We start from the raw sequence: 21,566 nt of genomic DNA on the forward strand, positions 1-21,566 counted from the left end.
CAAATGAAGATACACAGGCAAAGACAAATTTATAACGATCTACAAAACTCTATAGCAGTGTTGGCATTCCATTTCTAGAGAGCTGCAAGAATGTACATGTGGATAACGATCAAGATTTCTCGGTTTCTTAATAATGTATTCAATTACTCATTAAGGGAACAGATAGAATAACCATGCATATCCTGGATTGGTAAAATCAACACGAGCAAGCTGAATGTGCTATCTAGGATACTACATATTTTCCAAACTTTGCTCATACGACTACTCCAGGGCTTCTTTAAACCCTTAAATTATGTAGTAATCTAAATTCGTAAGTCCCAAAGTGCATTTGATTTTCCATCAAGGCATTTTTTAATTTTAATTTTTAATGTTTGTTTTATTTAAATTTTTAATATTTATGTTTATTTTTTTTAATGTTTATTTTTAATATTTATGTTTTATTATTTTTTGTTGTCCCCCCTCCCTGCTTGTTGCCTGGCCAGGGAGGGGGGATATAGCAATCCCTGGTGGTCCAGTGGTATGGGCTGAGCTGTGGGGGGGCGGGTAGCAAGCGTTTACTCACCTCCCCTGTGTAAATCTTGCCGTCTGTATGCCGCGCAGAGCGTTGCCATTGTAACCAGTGGCAACGCTCTGACGGTCGCGGGTCTCGCGAGATTTACACAGGGGAGCTGGAGGAGCTGCAGGGAAGGTATGTAAACGCTACCTGCAGGCCCCCCCAGGACCGCCGGGCTTGTAATGAGCCTGGCGGTCCTAGGAGGTATTATCGGCAATATTGGCCGATACCGATATTGCCGAAAATACCAAATATAGGCCGATAATATCGGTAAAACCGATAATCGGTCGATCCCTATAAAGAATGTGAAATAAATATACTGGTTTTCAATCATATATTCCAAAGTTTAAACAGATTGCAAAATCCCACCAGACTGAATACTTTATAAAAGAAACTTTACATTTATCAATGTGAAAATTAGAAACAAGAGGGGACGGGGCCTGTAACTCATGGCGGCTGGTCGCACTTTGTGAGAGCTCCTCACTTAAATCACACTAAAAGCCTAAAATACCACTCTTAGAGTGCTGAGCAGACGCAACTTGAAGCCTGTCTGTATATGGAGCCAACAGTGGTACCTTGGACTGAGGTTGCATGCATCTAGGACTGTATACCCCGCAGACACGAGTGAGGCCCAGTGGAACAGTCGGACAAGAGAAAGACAGTGGTGCATTTGGGACGTGATACACTGCTTCATCACTGTCATACTACAACAAAAGGGTCCCATTCCCTCCCCCCCACCCCCCTCCTCCGGATCAGTGGGAGTGATCCCGGTCCACCCCTGGGGGACAACCAGGCTGAACCTGGACGGTGACGTTGAGCAAACTGATTAGCGGCAACGGCGGATGCCACTTGCTCTCCCTGGTACAGCGACATTGCAACCAAGCTGGACAGCATATTTGCGGCCTTCTGGAGAAAACTGGCTCTCAAGCAAGAAGCCAGATATCACTTACCTAAGCATCCACGCTCCCGTCTCAAACAAGCGGTTCTCAGAGTTAAGGGAGCTCGACAAAGACGGCGGAGGGGACGAACGCACTTGCCGTGTCACAATGCTACAAGTCGGAATCCTGATGCAGCTGGGATTCAACACAGCAGAGTAGCCACACACCCATATTCCTGCTACCAGCCACTACCTGACCCGACACTTCCGAAGTGCCTGCACCCCAACCCACTCTGGGTCTTGACGCCACCTGGGAGCACCATACAGACGTCCTGCATACATTAAGCCTGCCATATTCTTCTTCCACGCCCAATACCTGGCCCAATCTTGAGACCCCTGTGGCTGATCTCAGGACGGAACCTTGAACTTGCCATCTCCTACAAGGTGTCACAGTACTGCACCCATTGTTATTGTATGATGTGGGGAGCATACTTCTGTATTCACAATGGGGGGGGGGGGGGGGGGGGGGGGGGGAGAAATCACATTCTACCCATCAGTGGGGTCTCCTAGGGGTTTCTTTTCTCTTTCCACTCTACTGTTATAATCTTCATTTGATCCACTCTGCTTTATTCTTTACTTACAAAAAAATAAAAGTGTGCAATTATGCTGGCTAGGTAGCACCATGATATTGTTTTCTTATAATGTTTAACAATGTTCTAACAATGCATGTTCTAACAATGCACAACAAAAATAAATAATAATAATAAAAAAGAAATTAGAAACAAAATACCCTTTTTTAACCCCTTACAAAACTGCACTGCTGTAAAACATATTTAAAAAGTTTGTGGGACCACTCCTATGAAGGAGTCAAATCTTATTACGGAAGAACTTTGACGACTTATATCAACTTACTATATGGTGTGGTGTCTGTGGGATCTGGAGGTGTGAAATTCTCAGTGAAGTTGCCATTACACATATCTGCATTGCAGCAGCAGAAACGGTATGTCCCATTCTGTATGAGCGGTGGAGTGGTTGTAACAACACATTCTTCATAATGACAGTCATGAGGGTCGCCTATGTAGGACCAGCAGCCTAAAACACAGTAAAAGTTCATGTTACCAGCTGCACATACATCGTAATGTAAAGTTATAAGCAAATACACATTCCATGCTATTCAATTGAATATGTGCTTAAACCTGGGGGATGGGGAACCTACGCTTTACAAACTTTCTTAAGAAGGTTACTTAAATTTGCATTACATTACACTCACATGGACACTCACATGGATGAACAAAATGGAGCACAGTAGGCACAATAAATACTGTATTTATGTTACAGACAGGGAAGAAACATTGATGACAACCACATAGACTATGGAGCCCCAAGGAAATCCTTATTTTATACAATTTAAAACCTTGAATTTATTTTTATGGACCTAATAAACATAGGTACATTTTAAACTTCCCAAGATAAAAAAAAATATCTATAATTTTTTTTTTTTTTAATAAAATAATTAAAAATACTTCTCCATGTGACTTTGTGGTTGTTGTTTTGCAGCTATTTGTTACATTCCAGTACATAACATTTTGATCAGTCTAACAATCAACATTATGTTATGAAATGCGAAAGACAAACAGCAGAATGGTAAATGTGTAAATGGAACTTCCAGGTGAAGCTGGACTCTAGTTCCCACTAATTTAGCCACAGTAAGTGGCTTGCTAAAGGCCATAGGAGTTGTAGATAACCAGCAGCCTGATATATGAATACACCCGGTTTAAACCATGGTATTTTGTAGGTTTATCCAACAGTTAACCCTCCAGCAGTTGCAAAATGTTAGTTTCAATAATGCCAAAAGATTCAAAGTATAAATCAAAACATTTGTAAAGCAAAGTACCATGGGAGATGTAGTTATTCTGACAGCTGGAAAGTTACCAGTTGGCGAACCCATACAGTTATTATATGGTCACCAAGGCCAGCTTTAGGGGTAGGCGACTAATGAGATTGCACAGGGCTAAAACTTCCTAAGTATACCTGCCTCGAGTAGGTAATTTCTATTGATTTAAATTCCAAATGAAATATGCAGAAACTGTATTTAAGTTAACATTTGTACAGTACTGAACAAACCCAATTAAAGGTAGTAAATAATATTTTTTTTAAATAAATAGGGCAATGTGAATATTGTGTATGTAAGGAGATGCGTCTGTAGGAACCATCTAATCTGAAGTAAAGTCACAAAATGAAAATATGATGCACACCTAATGGTTACACACAGAGGACACTATCTCGGTGTGTCCGTTTCCGCTGTGTGCAAGTGTGCGTCTGTGAAACCAATTTCCTGTGTGTAAGTGTGGGTGTCAGAGGAAACTGACCCACAGAGAAATCTGACACACACTCATTCACCAACAGGCACACACTCACTGATTTGACACATTCTCTCACAAATTATAATTTTTTTTTACCACTTTTAATTAGGTCCATCCAGATTCCCTGCCTTTGAGAGAGCTGGAGAGGATGATTTACCTGGTAGCCAGTGTGTTTGCTTATATGCAACTCATGAACCTATTGATATTGTATTGCACTTCTTATTGGGCATTTATTGCTTTTTCCATGCATTGATACTGTGTATGAGAGCCTATTAGTTTGACCCATGTAATAAACTTTTTTTCCATATACTCATGTGGTTGTGCTCCTTGTTTTAAAAATACTAGTAATGACGGGGCGACATTGTAACCTGGCTCCCCGCAAGGAGCGTGAGAGAGAACAGTGCTGGAAGGTCATGAATATAGCTCCCTCGCTGCCTCCATTCTCCCCCAGCTGACCGTCTCTTGCGAGGCACTAAGGAGGCTAAGCCTTTGTTGCCCGTACCTCCTGGGGTACACGTACCTCGGGTTGTGAATCTAGGACTTATGAGTTATGACAATAACAGTCACACACATATCAATAGGTGTATCTGAGAGATTGGCTGTGTAACTAAAAAAAGTGGATTTTCGATCTATCTACATTAAATGATGACAATCCATAATGATTAGTTGGTGAACACTGTGGGGGGGAGTAGTCATCACTCAAACATTTGGCTCAGAGTGCCAGAAGGCCTAGGCTCGTCCTGATGGTCAGATAGACTATTTGTGGAGATAAGTATACAGCTGGCTAGAACCCCCATTAATCCATAGCCATTAATGGATGAAATGGAAGACATAGGCATGAATGACAGATTATCGCCACAATGTTAAATAACTAATGAACAAAGCTGAAAGTGTATTTTGTCATGTGCCTGAAAGATAGGAGGAAGCAGATCTATAAATTTGGGTCCAGATTGCATGCCAAAAGGTTATCAGAGGGCAAACTGCAGGTCTCGATGTGATCTTGAGATCGCCATCAAGCCTGGAATTGACTGAGCACTGCAAAGTGGCATATGGTCCAAGACAACGTGGAATTCAATACTGTTGAAAAGATCAGCCCCAGGACAATGGTGAGTAAAGATTTACTTACCTTGCTTGACCAGATTGATTTCACCGTCTCTTGTCTTCTCCCACAGTCCAAAGCAAGTACTACCTTTGGAACACTGAATGGTTCCATTCTCTGAGATCTGACTTTCACTCACTCCTTGTTCTTGCTGGTTTGGATCTTTATATGCACATACACGTTCCTCACTCTGAGCAGCTGGGGAAAGAAGAAAGGAAACCTTAAAATATAAATTCTGAACTTTGGTATAGAGAAACCTAACTACATGTATACAACTAAACATTGGCATTTATTAGGAATGCATATTTTTGTAATTCCATTTAAATAAAAGATCTAAGACGTTAAACCTCTGGGCGACACTCCGAAGTTAACATCACAGAGAACACAAAGAAAATCTGAAAAAAGACTAGAAAAGGGCTGACATTTTGATTCTTCTAATACAAAGGTAACATTCTATATCAAACATCTCCCCCAAATGAAGGTTTATGTTATTAGAATATGATAGATCAGTTTGTGAAGAATGGGGCTAGTCAGGAAAAAAAGATCTATGAATAATGCATAATGGTATAATCACTAAACTGGAAATTGTAAAAAAGGAAAATATAGAGTTGCACATTTTAGGTCAAAATAGCCAAGACGGATCAATTATGTATTTCCATTCATATAAAATACACATAATTAAACTGGCTAACTTTCAGGTACAACAATCTGAATGCTTTGTTGTCTTTAAGGCCAGGTCCTGATGACCCTAGAATCCGGTTTTCATCAAAAAATAGAACTTAAAGGGTTACTCCAATCCTCATATCCACTACAGTCCACCGTAGAAGTTATGATGTCATGGATACCCTGGCCTGGTTTCCGGGTAACGGAGCAAGCAGTGAAGCAACTTATCTGGGTCCCACTGGCCTCAGATTCCGCTGGTAGCCCGGTGACACACTTATGGTTCCTGCAGAGGCACAGAAGCCAGAGGCCTCATTGGTTGAGAGAATCCGCTGACCGCTCTCTGCCAATGACTGACATTCTGTGCAATGAAAGCTGCACAAAAGTGACGTTATCTAGCCTCGCAAATGACACACTCAACAACGCCATCAGAGGTGAAGCTACGTCTTCAGAATTTGGGTATACACAATAGATTCCCAGAGCCATCCCAGGTTAGGCATTTGGCCATATGCAAGTTCTCAAGTGCTTCCATGGAATTCCATGGCACAGGTACAGGAAATCCTATGGTATTTTCTTCTGCTTTCAGCATTTGGTTTCCTGTTGGAAACATAAGCTGGGTGAGAAGTATAGATATAATGCAATATTTCAAAAACTTGCACAGTGGAACACAAAGATAGAGGCAGTGTAGATAAGAATTATTTGCCATTAGTGTGCCGGAATGCTGACAATTATGCCAAACACTTTTATCCAATTTACTCTTCATATAAAAATACATATCTTCTATAGGAACCCAGACCATTTCATCTCATTGAAGTGGCCTGGGTTCAGTGTCCCTGTCACCTTAGCCCTGCAACGTAGAACATTGCAGTTTCAGATAAACTGCAATTTTCAAATTGCATGGTTAAAATTGCCACAAGTGGCTTACTCCCAGAGGCGCTGGCCTTTCACAGAGTTTAACTTCATGAAATGATGCTGGACGTCTTCACGCTTTGCATGATGAAGTCCAGCGTCTTGCAATTCCCAATAGGAAAACATTGATTCATGAGGAAGGCCTAATGTTGAGCAATGTTCACCACGTATGCACGTTAAGTTCCTCACATTGCCAACGTCTGAGGAGGAGGAAACGGAGCCATCGCTGAGGGACCTTGGCACAGGGAAGAGGTAAGTGTTTTAAGGTTGTTGTTTTTTTAAACCCTTTCATCAAAAGGGGAAAGGGAGAGAATAATTTTAGGCAAGAGGGACAGTATAGCGTTAGGAATACAGTTTTGTATTTCTAACACTATAATGTTTCTTTTACACACAGGTTGATAAAAGTAGCCTTTATCAGAACTGTATTTCAATAATGAGCACAAAATAATTAATTAACAAACATGTGCACTAACAAATCCACTTCAATGTTTAGGATTGCCTGTCTATATATACCCAAAATAATACAGTATTACAGAATGCTACACAAGTGACGAGTTTAAAGATATTGCTGTGATTGAAAGTCATAGGGTCGGTTATTACGTGAATAACTGCAGCATATTTTTATTAATAGAAAACAAAAGTGTTAAATAAAAAGGAAGTAGAAATTACTTATTTAAAAAAAAAAAAAAAAAAAAAAGGTCCACAACAAAAATGCAGGACGTATTTTATCCAAGGAGAAGTAAACCAAGTGGGGAGAGGAAAGAGATACTTTAATCTTAATATATAAACAAGATAAAATAAAAACTAGTAGCAAGTATTGGAGGCCTGCCTCTTCAAATAGACTGCAGCCACAGTCAGGCACCATGCTGCGTTCTCCTGGTCACATGAAGACATTTCAGTCTCGATGACAGATGTATGAGGCAGACATACTCAGCTGTTCCTAGCAGCATTACAGCATGTTGTTGGTGGAAGGGTGGACAGAGTGCTAATGCTTGTCTATACTTATGTTCTAGAGCTGTTTAACACAGAAGAATTTTAGTCCGTTAATGACATACAGCCGTACGATTTCTCCACATAGGGGAGGGAGAGATTAGCATAAAACAAGTAATTCTATAAATTAAAAAAAAAAAGAAATAAAAATAAAATGTAGAGTGATAACCACCCATTTTTATTGCACAGACAATACACTGGAAAGTGTTTTAGAAAAATAAATTAATACAATTATTTCCTTTGCAGCAAATCCCTTGAAGGAGATCATTTGAACTTCAACCAGGAACTTACAGCCAATAGCTGCTATCTGAGTTAACAATGCAAGAACATATGCCATTGCATGTATATATTTTAACTGATTGCTCACAGAAAGCCTGAGTTTTCCATTTAGTTAAATTAAAAAAAAAATCCACATCAAATTTCTACTGAAAATTTTTAGATAACACAAGGGTTACAAAGTCAGAGAAACGGTAAGATATCGGCATAATATCATACATTACACTGTACATGACAATGAGACAAGAAAAAAAAAAAGCAAAAGAACAGAAACACATACAACACAGAAATACACACAGAAAGATCTTGTGGTGTAAGAAAAAGATAAACCAAAGAAAAATAAAACAACATCCAGCTACATGCACCAAGGACCTAAAGATAAATTAGCAACTAAAGGCTGCTTCCTGGAACTGTTCTGTTTTGAAGAAATTGAGTTTAAAGAGGTCGAAGGTAGAGATAGCACAATGACAGTTGTCAACACAATCCAAGAGGAGATAAGACAGAAGTGAGTATCATCAGCATGTTGGACATACCGGAATCCAAATAAGTTATTTGTTTGCCACGAGAGACAACAAAATGTGAAAAGAAAAGGGGGAAGAATTACAGGAACTCCAAACCAAAGGATATTTATGGTGGAGAGGAGAATAAGCTTCTATAACAGAGAGACAAAGCTGAAAGTGGAGAAGAACGAATTAAAAGTTGGGATGTTATTTATAAATAAAAACTTTCCAAATATATTATACACAAATTCTATTGTATCTGTTACATTATCAGTCTTACACCAATAAACATGAGGGGGGAGGGAGGAAGAGAGGGAATGAAGATAATATTTTCCAAAACAACTTATGGGAAAATTTTAATCCAAAACAATATTTTATATGATAACAATTGGAACTGGATTTTGCAAAATCAACTTCCTGAGAAATGCAAGTTGGCATTACCCATCGGACGTCCCCATCAATAATATAGCATCCTGTTTTATCATTTACAAGAATGTATTAAAATAAATATTTAAGACATGAATTGCTGGGAATATATCCCTGGAGACCTAACTGCAAATATTTACCTGATCTGAATTTTTATGTTGCAATTTCCTTCAACCACTTACAATGACACTAAAGTCGAACACTACAGCTTAAAGTAGTTCTGCAACATTTTGCCTGTTCCTACAGGTTACGCAGTGTAAATTCTGCCCTTACGGAGAAAAAGCAATGTTCACATTGCTGCCTTAGTCCAGCTTAGAATTTTAGTCCATCCTGTTTTTTGTTTTTTAATCCTGGGAGGGACACGACAATATTCTAGATGGTTAGAAGAATCCTATAACGATCAGTAAAATTATGTGCTTCCATTTCAATCCAAGGCATTTATAGCTAACCTTAACCCCGGATGCTTCTTAATGGTGTGCCATGTATGATGGGAAATGTGGTTCAGATACAAATGGTGCATTAAGGTAGGTCAGCTTGAAATCTTGAACATGCAGACTTTATAATGCAATTGAACGGTCTTTTTTAGAATCAGTAGACGAGCAGAGGCAAGCTACTAAATCAGTAGATCTTTCAAGTGGAAAACAGATTGTGTTGACACCATGGAAACACCACTGATAACGTATGTTTTAAAGGAACAGTAAAATAGTGTACTTCAATTAAGGATCCTGCACAGAATTCTCTGATAACTAAAGATTTTTAAAAAATGTTTTGTTAAAAAGGTATGCATACATCATCATACATTATCATATTATTTATATAGCGCCAACAAATTCCGCAGCACTTTACAGTGGGTGGACGAACAAACATGTAGTTGTAACCAGACAAATAAAAATAGTTTAGGGGCTACTCCAAGCACACAACCACTACTATCTGCGGACATGCTTGTGATGCCAGAAATACCCTGGGCCACTTCAGGGTAATGGGGCAAACTATTTTGCACCAGTTTGCCCGGTCCTTGCAGGTTGTGACGTGCATCCGACTTCTGTAGACCTGCAGAACATTCAATGGATAAAGAGCATCAGCTGGCCTCTCTCAGACGATCTAGACTGGCTAATGATGCTGTTGGGGGACAGAGTAGCATCCTTGACAGCAAAGAGGTTAAACCCCGTAGGTGCAGCATTTCATAGTGAAACATTGGGCATAAAGACAAGAGGCACCATCAGCACTTTATGCCAATACCATCTAGGGTCTCTAATTTCTCTGAGAATAATGAGGGGTGGAATGACCTACAACCCCCTCTCCTCCCCCCCCCCCCCCCAAAAACAAACAAACAAACAAACAAAAAACACTTCTATTATACCCCACTTCATGCAGCCCATTGTTAAAGCTTTAACCAAGGCATCTCAAATTCTGTCCCTCTGAGAATTCTGGGAGTTGTAGGACATCAATATGGAGTTTGAAACCTCTGCTTAAACCCCTTACATTTTCAATGGTTTCCAACATCAGGTTCTAAAACCTTTCTAAATCATTCCAGACACTGGTTACCTCACACCCTGGCAGTCATGATTTTAGCTTGTACGGATCACATGTGGCCAGGCAGATAGCTCTATAAAACACATGCCAGCACTGGAACAAGTCCAACCTTACTAATGTTACTTTCAAATGAGTAACAAATCTTATTTATTGTGAGGATACATGTGTCAAAATGAATGCAACGATTCATGTGAGAGAACATTGGGGGTTACGTATAAGTAACCGTGCAATCTGTAACACTGAGCCTAGTCTGTTTGGACAGATTTTACTGTTGGGTAGTTTTAATATATTAATATGTGCACAGAATGGTGTATTTCTGGTGGGAATATTTTTATACAAAGTCAAAGACATTTTTATGTAATTCCACCACTTTTCCCATTAAAATGCTTTTATACATTAGTATCCTGCATCGTGGTTTTAAGGATGATCTACACAGGTAGAGAAGAAATCGAACACATTAAAAAGCAGACAAAAAGTAGTTTGTTCCTGGCAACTTTTTTTTGTTAATGCTCTTCCCTCTTCCATTGCATATAGGTAACTAAATGTCAATTCTCCCCGACTAACTACTAGCATTCTAAGGGTTAAAGTCCATGCTAGCTGTCTGGTATTTTATCTTGCAGTTTGAAAAGTACTGTTAAAGTAACACTATAGGGTCAGGAATACAAACAAGTATTCCTGACACTTTAATCCTGAAGTGGCTGTTTAGGACACCGCACCCTCTCTTTGCAGTAAAATGGCGATTTCAGCCAATCTCCTCCTTTCCCATAGGAAAGCATTGGAAGGCTATTGTGCTGCACCAATCTGCATCTCCTCAGAGATGCATTGATTCCATGCATCGCTAAAGGGAATGTCCAGCATCTTCATGCAGAGCGTGGAGATGCTGAAATGGAGTGCTGCACACTGTGCAGCACTAACCTAGGAAGCACCCCAAGTGGCCGTCATGCGTGACTGCCCCTAGAGGTGTTCCTAGGCAGCAATTTAAACACTACCTTTTGTCTGGAAAGGCAGTGTTTACAGTGCTAACATTGCAGGTACATGCTATAGACACCAGAACCACTATGTTACGCTGTAGTGGTTCTGGTGATTAGTGTCCTTTTAAATTAAGAGATCTGCAAATCACTCTCTGTTGGCATCCATTTGACATTGGATATGCCTTTGTTTTGACAAGCAGCATCTCCCAAAATGTTGTATTTGCCTATCAGATTACTGTGGGTCAACCTGTTAACTGTAACCTTGTGACCTTCAGTTTACCTGCACTTTAGATAAAGAGGGGCTTACACTTTTGGACAAATAATTAACTGTTTGGTAAAATTAAAGCGGTGTCCCTTAAAACATGTGACAACAAAGGATTTGAGTAGAATCAGATGCAGCAATTCGGATTCCTGTAAAAACGTCCATTCAAACAGAACTTTCCAAATTGGGAATCTTAGGTTTTGGTTTTTATTTTAAAGAATTTTCCGTTTACTAAAAATAAAATTTTATAAAACATAAAATAAAATACGTTCTTTCCAATCAATCTATTTTCCCCACATCATTTTCTATAAAATTTGAATTTCAGATATTTTCTATGTCAGGTAATCGTTTATTTGTTTTTGTTCACAATGTTTAAAACGAATACTGTTAGAGTATGTAGGGTAAGAGTGTAGATAATTTAGAAAAATCAATCAATAAAGGTTTCTTTCAGCAGCCAGGTTCCAAAAGGAGATACCAGCATTAATACAGAATGGTATTAAGGTGACTGTTTTCCTATGTAGAATCAGTATTTCACATGAACTGAAAAACGCTTTGTTTTGTCTTTTTGCAAAATTATGCAGGGATACGGCATAAAAAAACTAAACAAACAAACAAAAAAAAACCTGACAACTCAACGCCGGCATCAGGAGAGGAAAATAAAAATAGATGTGTATTAATAGATCACATTTTGATATGCGTCCAATAAAACACACTGTGACATGGAGCAAACTCTAAGAGAAGAGGTCAGCAAGTCAGTATGTACACAGTGTAAAACAGTCTACCCAGTACAAACTCAGACTATTGGCAAGCTAAATTCAATGTCCAACTGGTGACATCTATTATTGGCCAGCAGGGATTGAGCGATATTCTGAGCAGACAAGCTTTCTGTATGCTACTTCCCATCAGTTACGATTTGCTTAATTTAATCGAATTTTGGGGCTACGTTGATTCAATTTTGGGCAATTATTGAAAGAGTCCAAATGTAAGCTGTAAAGACTGACCCTGAGCAGTACTAGCAACAAGTAGTAATGGCCACTTACAGAACGATATACCATGATAGCAACCTATTGAAAACAGGCCACATCTGATATACTTCTGTTTTGATATACTTCTGCAATGTGTATACTTCTGAATAATAAAATAAAAAAAAAACATTGCAGTTGAGAAAAAAATGGAATGTCAGGAATTCAAAAATAATTTCAAATCGTAGACCACAAATGCCACACTAAAAACATTCTGTAAACCAGCTAAGTTTCAAATTTGGCCTAAAATCTGAAATTCACTTTGAATTTTTCGGATTCCGTACTGAATAGCCCTGACACTTTGGCTGACTCGTTTAACCCCTTAAGGACACGACATGTGTGACATGTCATGATTCCCTTTTATTCCAGAAGTTTGGTCCTTAAGGGGTTAAAGAAATCTTGGCGTATTCCGATAAAATACAGAGATTGCAGAGAGACAACGTTATAGGTGGTTCGAGTATGAATGCAAACTATTTCTCACAGTCACAGAATTGGATGAACTTTGATTTTATCCCAGATGAACTATTAGACAACAAACCAAAATGATCAGAATTACTAAACAAATCGTTGTTCTGTTTTGTAACTATCCCACATCCTGCCTTACTCATAATAAAATGTAATCTCTATTACACCACAGTACTACGCAGTCTTTTTCCTTTCCCTCAGCAAAGTAGATATATTAATAAGTTCTTCACGTTATCGGAACTTGACAAATATTTTTAAAACTCATCAGGTCAGATGAAAATTGTCAGGGCTTGACAAACGTGCTTGGAATCTAGGGGCCAGCTAAAAAAAGTTAGGAGCCAGTTTTTACTCTTTTTTTTTTTTAATTTTTATAAATACATTTTCAGCAACAAATACAATTCATAAATGGAAACTATATAGTAACCAGAACCACTACAGCTTTATGTACTAGGTCTGGTGTCTATAGCCTCTCCCTGTAGGCTGAGCACTGTAAATGCTACCTTTTTAGAGAAAAGCTTAGGCATATCTCTAGTGACAGTCACTCAGAAGGCCACAAGAGATGCTGCCTAGTCCAGTGCTGCTGTAGCTATGTTCAGCATGCTCTCTCTAGAGGCGCCGAATGTTCCCCATAGAGATGTGTTGATTCAATGCATCCCTATGAGGAGATCCAGATTAGTGCATGTGCAATAGCCTCCCAATCCTATAGGAAAGCTTTGGCTTGTTTGATTACCTCTGCCATGAAGGTTGGACCAGCCATGGCGGGAAAAAAATAAAATAAATACATTTTTACCTTCCCAATGCGATCAGAGAGGAGCTGGTCACCTAAGCAGACACTGATACTGAGACACAGAGACAGACAGAGAATGTGTGTGTTTGACGCTGACAGACACACAAAATTCATATATTTTTTAAAAATTATTTTAATTCAAAGGCTCAGGCTTTATCCTAAAAATTGAGTTTACAGATTAACCATAGCGGCTTAAGGCTTAAACAGGAACGGTCACGTCCCATTATTTAATTCAATATTGTAATTTCCAAAGAAATGATAGTATCCCTTTAAGAATGCAGACAGGAACCAAAACTTACTGCATCTATTCATTTAATTCTCTGTCAAATTAAGTAGTGTATTTGCTTAAAGGACCACTCTAGGCACCCAGACCACTTCAGCTTAATGAAGTGGTGTGGGTGCCAGGTCCAGCTAGGATTAACCCATTTTTTTTTTTATAAACATAGCAGTTTCAGAGAAACTGCTATGTTTATAAATTGGTTAAGCCTTCCCCCTAATTCTCTAGTGGCTGTCTCGTTGACAGCCGCTAGAGGCGCTTGCGTGATTCTCACTGTGAAAATCACAGTGAGAGCACGCAAGCGTCCATAGGAAAGCATTGTAAATGCTTTCCTATGCGACCGGCTGAATGCGCGGCGGCTCTTTCCGCGCGTGTGCATTCAGCCGACGGGGAGGAACGGAGGAGGATCGGAGGCAGAGATCTCCCCGTCCAGCGCTGGAAAAAAGGTAAGTTTTACCCCTTTTCCCCTTTCCAGAGCCGGGCGGGAGGGGGACCCTGAGGGCACTCTAGTGCCAGGAAAACAAGTAGGTTTTCCTGGCACTAGAGTGGTCCTTTAAGTTCAGCAGTATTCAATATACTATTAATTTATTTGTACATCAGCACCAAACTGTACACCTCTAGAAGCATTAACATGTCAGAAGTAATATTTTTTGAGAAGCCACATCTTCAGTGTTTGCTATTCTCTGTATGTTAATTTACGGATTTACATCATTACACACCTTGGGAGGAATCCAAATAAGACGCATTGTAATATTTTATCCCAAATTCGCATAGAGGAAAAAATACAGTTTACAGTAGTCTAGGGAATTGCAATGAAATAGCCACAGCGGCATACGCAGACACAATTGCATTATTACAAATTATGTCTTACTGTATTTCATTGATCTATTCACTCCACTGCAAGTTGTGGTGAGTTTAGACTTTTTTTTTTTTTTTTTTTTTTAATTCTTTATTTTTGGTGCATATAAGAGAGTACAAACTGACCTGTAATGCCACAACAGCAAAATCAGGCCTCTGCAGGCATGTTAAATCCACACAATGTCATGGCATAAGATTAAACTGCACATTTTTGTTATAGTAATCATGTTCATTTCGTTTGGTTATATTAGCTAGATTAATAAAACATTGGTTAACAGACAGGCTTTTTCATGCTAGTCTCTGCTATCCATCAGGTTACCTATACTAGGTCACATACTGTGCAATCTGTATTGTCAGTAACAGGTTATGATGATCCCTGCTTAAGGCTTGGTAGTTAAATGACAGAGAGGGACAAAGTTACTGGGGTTAAATGAATAAGCTTAGTCGTTCTGTCTGATTAGTAAGGGAGCTAAATCAAGTGTCGAGTGACGGTACTGCGTATGTGTCTAACTAGATAGGCAAGACATGGTAAGCATAAATTGTGAGTAGTTACTTGCTAACGTGTGTTAACGTAGCGTAGTGTTACCACCAGGGGACAGCGGAGCACTGGGCTGTCTAGGTTTGGGTGTACATGCTGAAAAATTAAGTGCTGCTGGTGGGAGGATGCAAAGTTAGAATCTACTGTTAGAAGCACAAAATGAAGTTAAAATTAAAGCATAAAATGTAGAATATACAGTAGTCCACTGTAAACTTGTGTGGCGAGCAGCATTTTAGTCGCTCTCGTTGTTGCGCTGGATTAGCCGTTGTCATGACTGGGACCGGGTGTAACTCACACTGAATGCATGGGAGCTTGTCAGTTGGGAGCGTGTCCGATCCTGTGTGTCCGCTGGCAGCAACCTCAGGCAGAGAATAGGGCTGGCGCCTCTTTGTACCCACTAGTATAGCTGGGTCATAGTCCCGGTAAAGTCCTCTTATACCCACAAGTGATACCTCGGATGGTGTGGACGGTGATTCCTTAATTGAGCTGGGATGTCTCTCAGCTCTAGTGTTGAGCCGTCACCCCCTGATGTTACCTGGTGGTCGGGGGGAATTGCGAGACTGTGCTGTCTATTTTCGGAGTGCTGCCAGCGTGCTGTTATTCTTGTCGTCAGCTATCTGCAGAAAGGTACACAGCCGCTACTCAAGTAATGCAGCCTCTATTCTCCATCATGTAGTAGGCGTGGCGGCCATCTTGGGTTTTTCATGCGGGCCCAGGTTGGTCACTCCACTGCCATGTTACTGTGCGTGACAATGCATCCCTGGTGGGGACCGGGATAACACCCACCGGCCCACAAGGGGGGGGGGGGAGCACGGGACCCCCGATAGGCGTTAGAGGGGTCCTGCCGGACTAAGCACGGGAGAACGGCAGTTTCTCCCGCCAGAGCCTAACAGCAGGCCGCAAACTCATCGGCCCATCAGTCGGTGCCGCGGGTAGGACAGGAGCCGACATTTAACCGTTAGGTTGCTGCTCGAGTTCTCCTTGTCATCTGACAACTTCTGGAGGTTAATTCGAGGGAGAAGTGGTGAGTATAGGCTGGTTATTTTTTTTTTTGTAAATCTGTTTATTAAGGCATAGTAAATAATACAGAGTTGGCTCGCAGGCCAGATAAACGAGCAAAATTTTCAAGGCATTAGCAAGACATGTATACAAAGTTTTAATATCTAGTAAATTGTGATATAAACAGGAGCAATACGATTAACCTATATCGGATCAGGAGATCCGAGCTTCCTCTTGTGGGTCAGTAGCAGGTCCCCAGCTGTCAGGTTCAGATATGTAAATGAGCAGTACCTCAGAACATTCCCAAGGTATTTACATGGGTGCACCAGTGACTATTCTAGGTGTGACGTTGCTTTAGGTTGGGCAGAGATAGTTGGCATGATCTATCCCATGAGAGCAGAGTTAGGAAAATTGGGTCAACCGTTAGCAACGTAGAGGTTTAGAATTCTGGGTCTGTGAAGACGATATAGAGTACTGCCTCATCACTTCACATGCATAACCCCTTTACCTAGTGTATCCCCAGATAAGGCCAATATTCAGGCTCTAAGACTCTGCGGTAGTGGGAGATCATCCCTCCAGACAGTGTGCCACAGCGGAGCTCGAGATATATCCACCGGCTAGTACACCCAACAAACCACTAAACCATTTAAAAAAGGGGGTCAATTGATCGCCCATGTCAAAGGTCACGAGTTCTCAATGCGTAAGTACGTATGGGCACCATCCCGGGGCATTGAGGGGGTGGACTAGAGCGGTGGTCGCCCAAATTTAGTAAGTGTCCAGCGTGACCTAGGTCTCCAGGGTCTCCGAGGGCATCCCCGGAGATCATGGTTTACCATCCGCCATCAAGTCTGAACACCGAAAAATCGTCAGTCGGTAGTCAGGTCAGTCATGTACCGTGAGATGTCGATTATCCGTCCTGTGTATGGTCTAGCCAGTCCCGGGCCCAGATCCCCTGTGGCCCAGAGATCAGAGAGAAGAGAGTAGGAAAAGAGGTTAGAGAGGGGGGGGCATTGGAGGTTGCGCTGCGCGCCCCTGGTAGTCCCCGTACTGTCGGCAGCTGGCGATATAGAAGAACCACGGTGCCCACATTTCAGTGTATAGGCTGGTTATTGATCGTTTGTAGAGGAGCTGAAGTGCTCCACGTCCATCCAGCTCGGCGGCCGGACCCCGCCCCCCGAGTTTATAGACTTTTAAAAATGCGTTGAGATGAATGAGCCAGCTCTACTAATTGGCTTATATTTCACAAGCTGTCCATCAATTTAAGGGACACTATGGGCACCCAGAGCAATTCATCTCAATTAAATGGTCTGGGTGCCACGCCCCCGCTTTTCACCCTGCAGCAAAAAAATAAAATAAAAAAATAGCTGTTCTTCAGAATGGCAATGTTTTCATTGCAGGGTTTAAGTCCCTCTAGTAAGTGCCACTGACAGCTACTAGAGACGCTTTCGAGGGAAGAGAGTAAAAATTTCTGTCACAGCACTGCGTATTGACCTGTATACGGCTAGCCTCCCAATGCTTTCCTATGGCAAAACACTTGATGGGCGGAGATCAAGGAGGTTTGCCAGAAGGACTGAGACCGGCACTGCGAGGGAATAGAGGGAAGTAAAAGTACTTTATTTCTCCTTGAAGGTGGTGCCTAGTCACCTAAACAGCCAGGCCACTATAGCACTTGGAATACACATTTGTATTCCTAACACTAGTGTTACTTTAACGCAACTCACACAGTTTAGCGAATAAATCCCAAAAGTGTTTTCAAATATGTATTCTAACGCCTTCATGTCTCAGAGACATTTACATTTGTCTGATACCAGCAAAGTTTATTGTATGTGTAGAAGTCCTATAAAGGGTTAAATGTGAAAGGGTTTATAAAATACCCCTTCCTGTCTCATTGGAGATTCTTGGCAGATATCAACAAATCTAATGGCTAGAGTAGGACTCACCTTGACATGGCAGGTGAGCTTATATTCAAATGGCCATTGGAATAAAACTAAAGAGCCTCCATTTTGTTTAAATGTACATAGGGATTTGGGCCAGAGCGCAGGTAACGTTCTCTTTGTTTTTACTATGTATTTTGAGCTGATGGATACTAAGCTACTGCTGCTGTAAGCGCGCTGCTTTATCTGTGTGTTTCGAGCTGAATTCCAAATGTTATGGTAGAAAAGGCAAACTGATAACATAGTTAACTTTGAGCCCCCCCCCCCGCCCCCCCCCCCTCCACTCCCCCAATTTGGCTACTTTAGCCAATACATTTGAAATTGACTTTAAAAGCTAGCAATTCAACCCTGTATGCATTTTTGCCCATCACTTTGCTTAGATAAACAATCTATATGTAACGGCTGCTGCAAATAACGGTGGAGGCACAAAGGCTTGGCACCCTCTTTCCCTTACATGCCGGAATCTGCTTTTCAGAGCACAGACAGCATTAATATTATTAGAGAGATGGATAGGTGAGAGAAGGCTACTAGAGTATGCCAATAGGGAAAGCTGATAATAAAAGTAAATGCTTTACCATGCTTCTCAGCTTACTGCTAGCACACGTCAGACTGACAGCAGCAATATCTCTAGGGACACTTTATCTCTGCCTTTAAGTTGCAGCTGCTTTGATAGTTTATAACTGAATCGATTACCATCTCAAAGTTTTAGCGTGATTGGAAATTCTCCAGACCAGTCCAGACCAGACTCAACTCTGTAAAAGGAACACTATTGAATTGTATGACTATTTAGGAGATATACCTCAAAGAAAACATGCATCTATTTTTCCTGTATGGTTTTCTTAGGGCATATATGAAAAACAGCTTGCTAAAACTACAAACCTGCGGTCTGCAGCCTTCGCAAGACCTCCCCTCAGAATGTCCGAGACGGGGAAGTGATTAGTCAAAAGCCTCTCCGGGAGAAGTCATTGTGCTGGTGCTTTGAGAGTGCAATCATGGCTTTCCAATGCTTCTCATAGAGATGTAGTACAGTTTAATCAGAAGGGGGAAGGTAGGTGCCACTCCACAGAGCTAACGGAAGTAGAAGAAAGTTACAGCCAGGTAGGTGTTTCCGCTGCCAGCATTAAAAGTTTAATAAAAAAAGTTTTGTGTTTAAAAAAAAAACAACAAAAAAAAAACAAGGAGACAGACTTCAGACACATAAAGCACTTCAAGAATTATTATTGATCACATACTATTATAACATTGCCGATATCCAGACTTTAGTTCCTTAGTCCGTAGTCGGTAAACTCATTTGAGAAAGGCTCTCACCATCTTATCAGAAAACAAATGAAGGAAAGGTGGCGCTAAAAATCCAATAAAGTGTACAAAGTAAAACCCAGTGCAGCTAAAAAGCACCCAAGTGTTTAGTCACTAAAAACACTTACATACGAACAATTGGAAACAGGAATAGGGTGATTACGCACACAGTGGTAGATGGTTTCTCTTGGTATAATGTCACGTCTAAACATTTGTTATGAAGGAACACAACTGTAGATTTCGAATAGTTTGAATATTTATTATAAAAAAGGAAAAGATAATGGGACGTTAGTCCAATTCACAGGTACTGTAGCTTTAATAAGTAAACGATAACTGAAGTCCACAATTACAGGCACTGTAGCTTTAAGTAGTAAACGATAACTGAAGTCCACAATTACAGGCACTGTAGCTTTAAGTAGTAAACGATAACTGAAGTCCACAATTACAGGCACTGTAGCTTTAAGGAGTAAACGATAGTAATTTGCAGACACTGAATCAAATAAGAGTCTCTTAGTAGAATTAACGGTTTAGGTGATAAGTAGTTACAATAGCTGTTCCATAGCAATTAACTGAAGCAAGACAGATGCAGCTAACTTGTATAGTGAAGAGTTGAAGATAGCTGTAACTGGGTTGTTTTATAGAAGGACTTGGAAACAGGAAATAACGGCTTTGAGATGCAATGCTTATCACAGAGGTTTTACTTAGCTTCCGGCACATAGAACACTGGTTCCCGAGATCTCCTCAGAGGCGGATGAAGAGAGTTCAGCTTTAGTCGTGGATGAGGAGAGGTGAAGGGAACTTGAAGTCTTCCAGTCCGGTCCGGTAACAGAGGGCTTTCACAACGATGTTGTAGCCGGTTCGTGAGTACGGAACGTAGTTCAATAATCCAGCCTCGATCAGCTGGTTCAGTCAGATTAAATAGGCAGACCGTGTCATAAAGGGGTGTGGCTAAGCTCCGTGGAACCAGGAAGTAAGAGGATACCATAGTTAAGGCATTACAGTATCCCCTCCTTAATGAGCAACCTCTGGGTGCTATTGACTTGGTTTAGAAGGGTAACGCTTGTGAAATTTAGAAATTAATTTGTCAGCATGAACGACAGAGGAGTTTTCCCATGTATCTTCATCAATTCCATATCCTTTCCATCTGATGAGGTATTGTAAAGAGCCACGATGGATCCTTGAATCCAGTATACTTTGAATTTCGTATTCTTCTTCACCCTGGACCAATATGGGATCAGGAGAAGTAGTGACATTTCTTTGGAAAGGGTCAGGATGATGAGGCTTCAGCAAGGACACATGAAAAACAGGATGTAGCTTTAAAGTAGGTGGAAGTTTCAATTTAACAACATTACGGTTGATAACCGATATTATTGGAAAAGGACCAAGAAAAAGGGAACTTAACTTCTTTAATGGACGGTTTGTAGAGATGTTCTTTGAGGAAAGCCAGACAAGATCACCAATTTTATAAGAGGGTGAAGGTTGTCTTTTTGTATCAAAAAACTTCTTTTGATTGGAGGAGGCTAATTCTAGATTTTCATGCAATTTCTTGAATAAAGAGGACATATGAGAGATTTGATTCGAATTGGAGAGGTTAGATGAAGAAACTGATGGTTGATGATAGACATGTTTGGATCTTTGGCATATAGAACAAGACTTGACATAAGATTCAATAGTATCTCTTAGACAATTTAAGGGTCTTTTTTATACCTGGATGACCTGCCCGAGGAGAATCATGAATAAATTCGAGTACTTTAATTCTGAAAGAGGGAGGTACGTAAATCCGGTCTTTGAAACAGTACAGACCGTCTTTCTTGGATAATTTAACTGAATTAGGAAGTTCAAGAGCATCTTCACTGAGGTCTTTAAGATCGTCAATAAGGGAAGATAAAGTCCCAACGACTGTAGGAGGAGGAAACTCCAGTTCGGTGTCAGAACAACACGAGGTTTTAGCTGGTTCATTAGTAGACTGAA

The 21,566-nt window shown here is 40.6% G+C and overlaps 1 protein-coding gene across 1 annotated transcript in view; it reads right to left on the bottom strand.

Annotated features, from left to right (window-relative positions):
• Positions 1-21,566, bottom strand: part of BMPR2 (bone morphogenetic protein receptor type 2) — a 137,343-nt gene that overhangs the window by 59,764 nt on the left and 56,013 nt on the right. Inside the window, exons 2-3 of the mRNA XM_063429840.1 lie at positions 4,920-5,090; positions 2,343-2,522 (exon numbers count right to left, since the gene is read on the bottom strand). Of these exons, the coding sequence (XP_063285910.1) occupies positions 2,343-2,522; positions 4,920-5,090 (351 nt within the window). The remainder of the gene's footprint in view (positions 1-2,342; positions 2,523-4,919; positions 5,091-21,566) is intronic.

Source organism: Pelobates fuscus, chromosome 8 (genome assembly GCF_036172605.1).
Source record: "Pelobates fuscus isolate aPelFus1 chromosome 8, aPelFus1.pri, whole genome shotgun sequence".
NCBI lineage: Eukaryota > Metazoa > Chordata > Amphibia > Anura > Pelobatidae > Pelobates > Pelobates fuscus.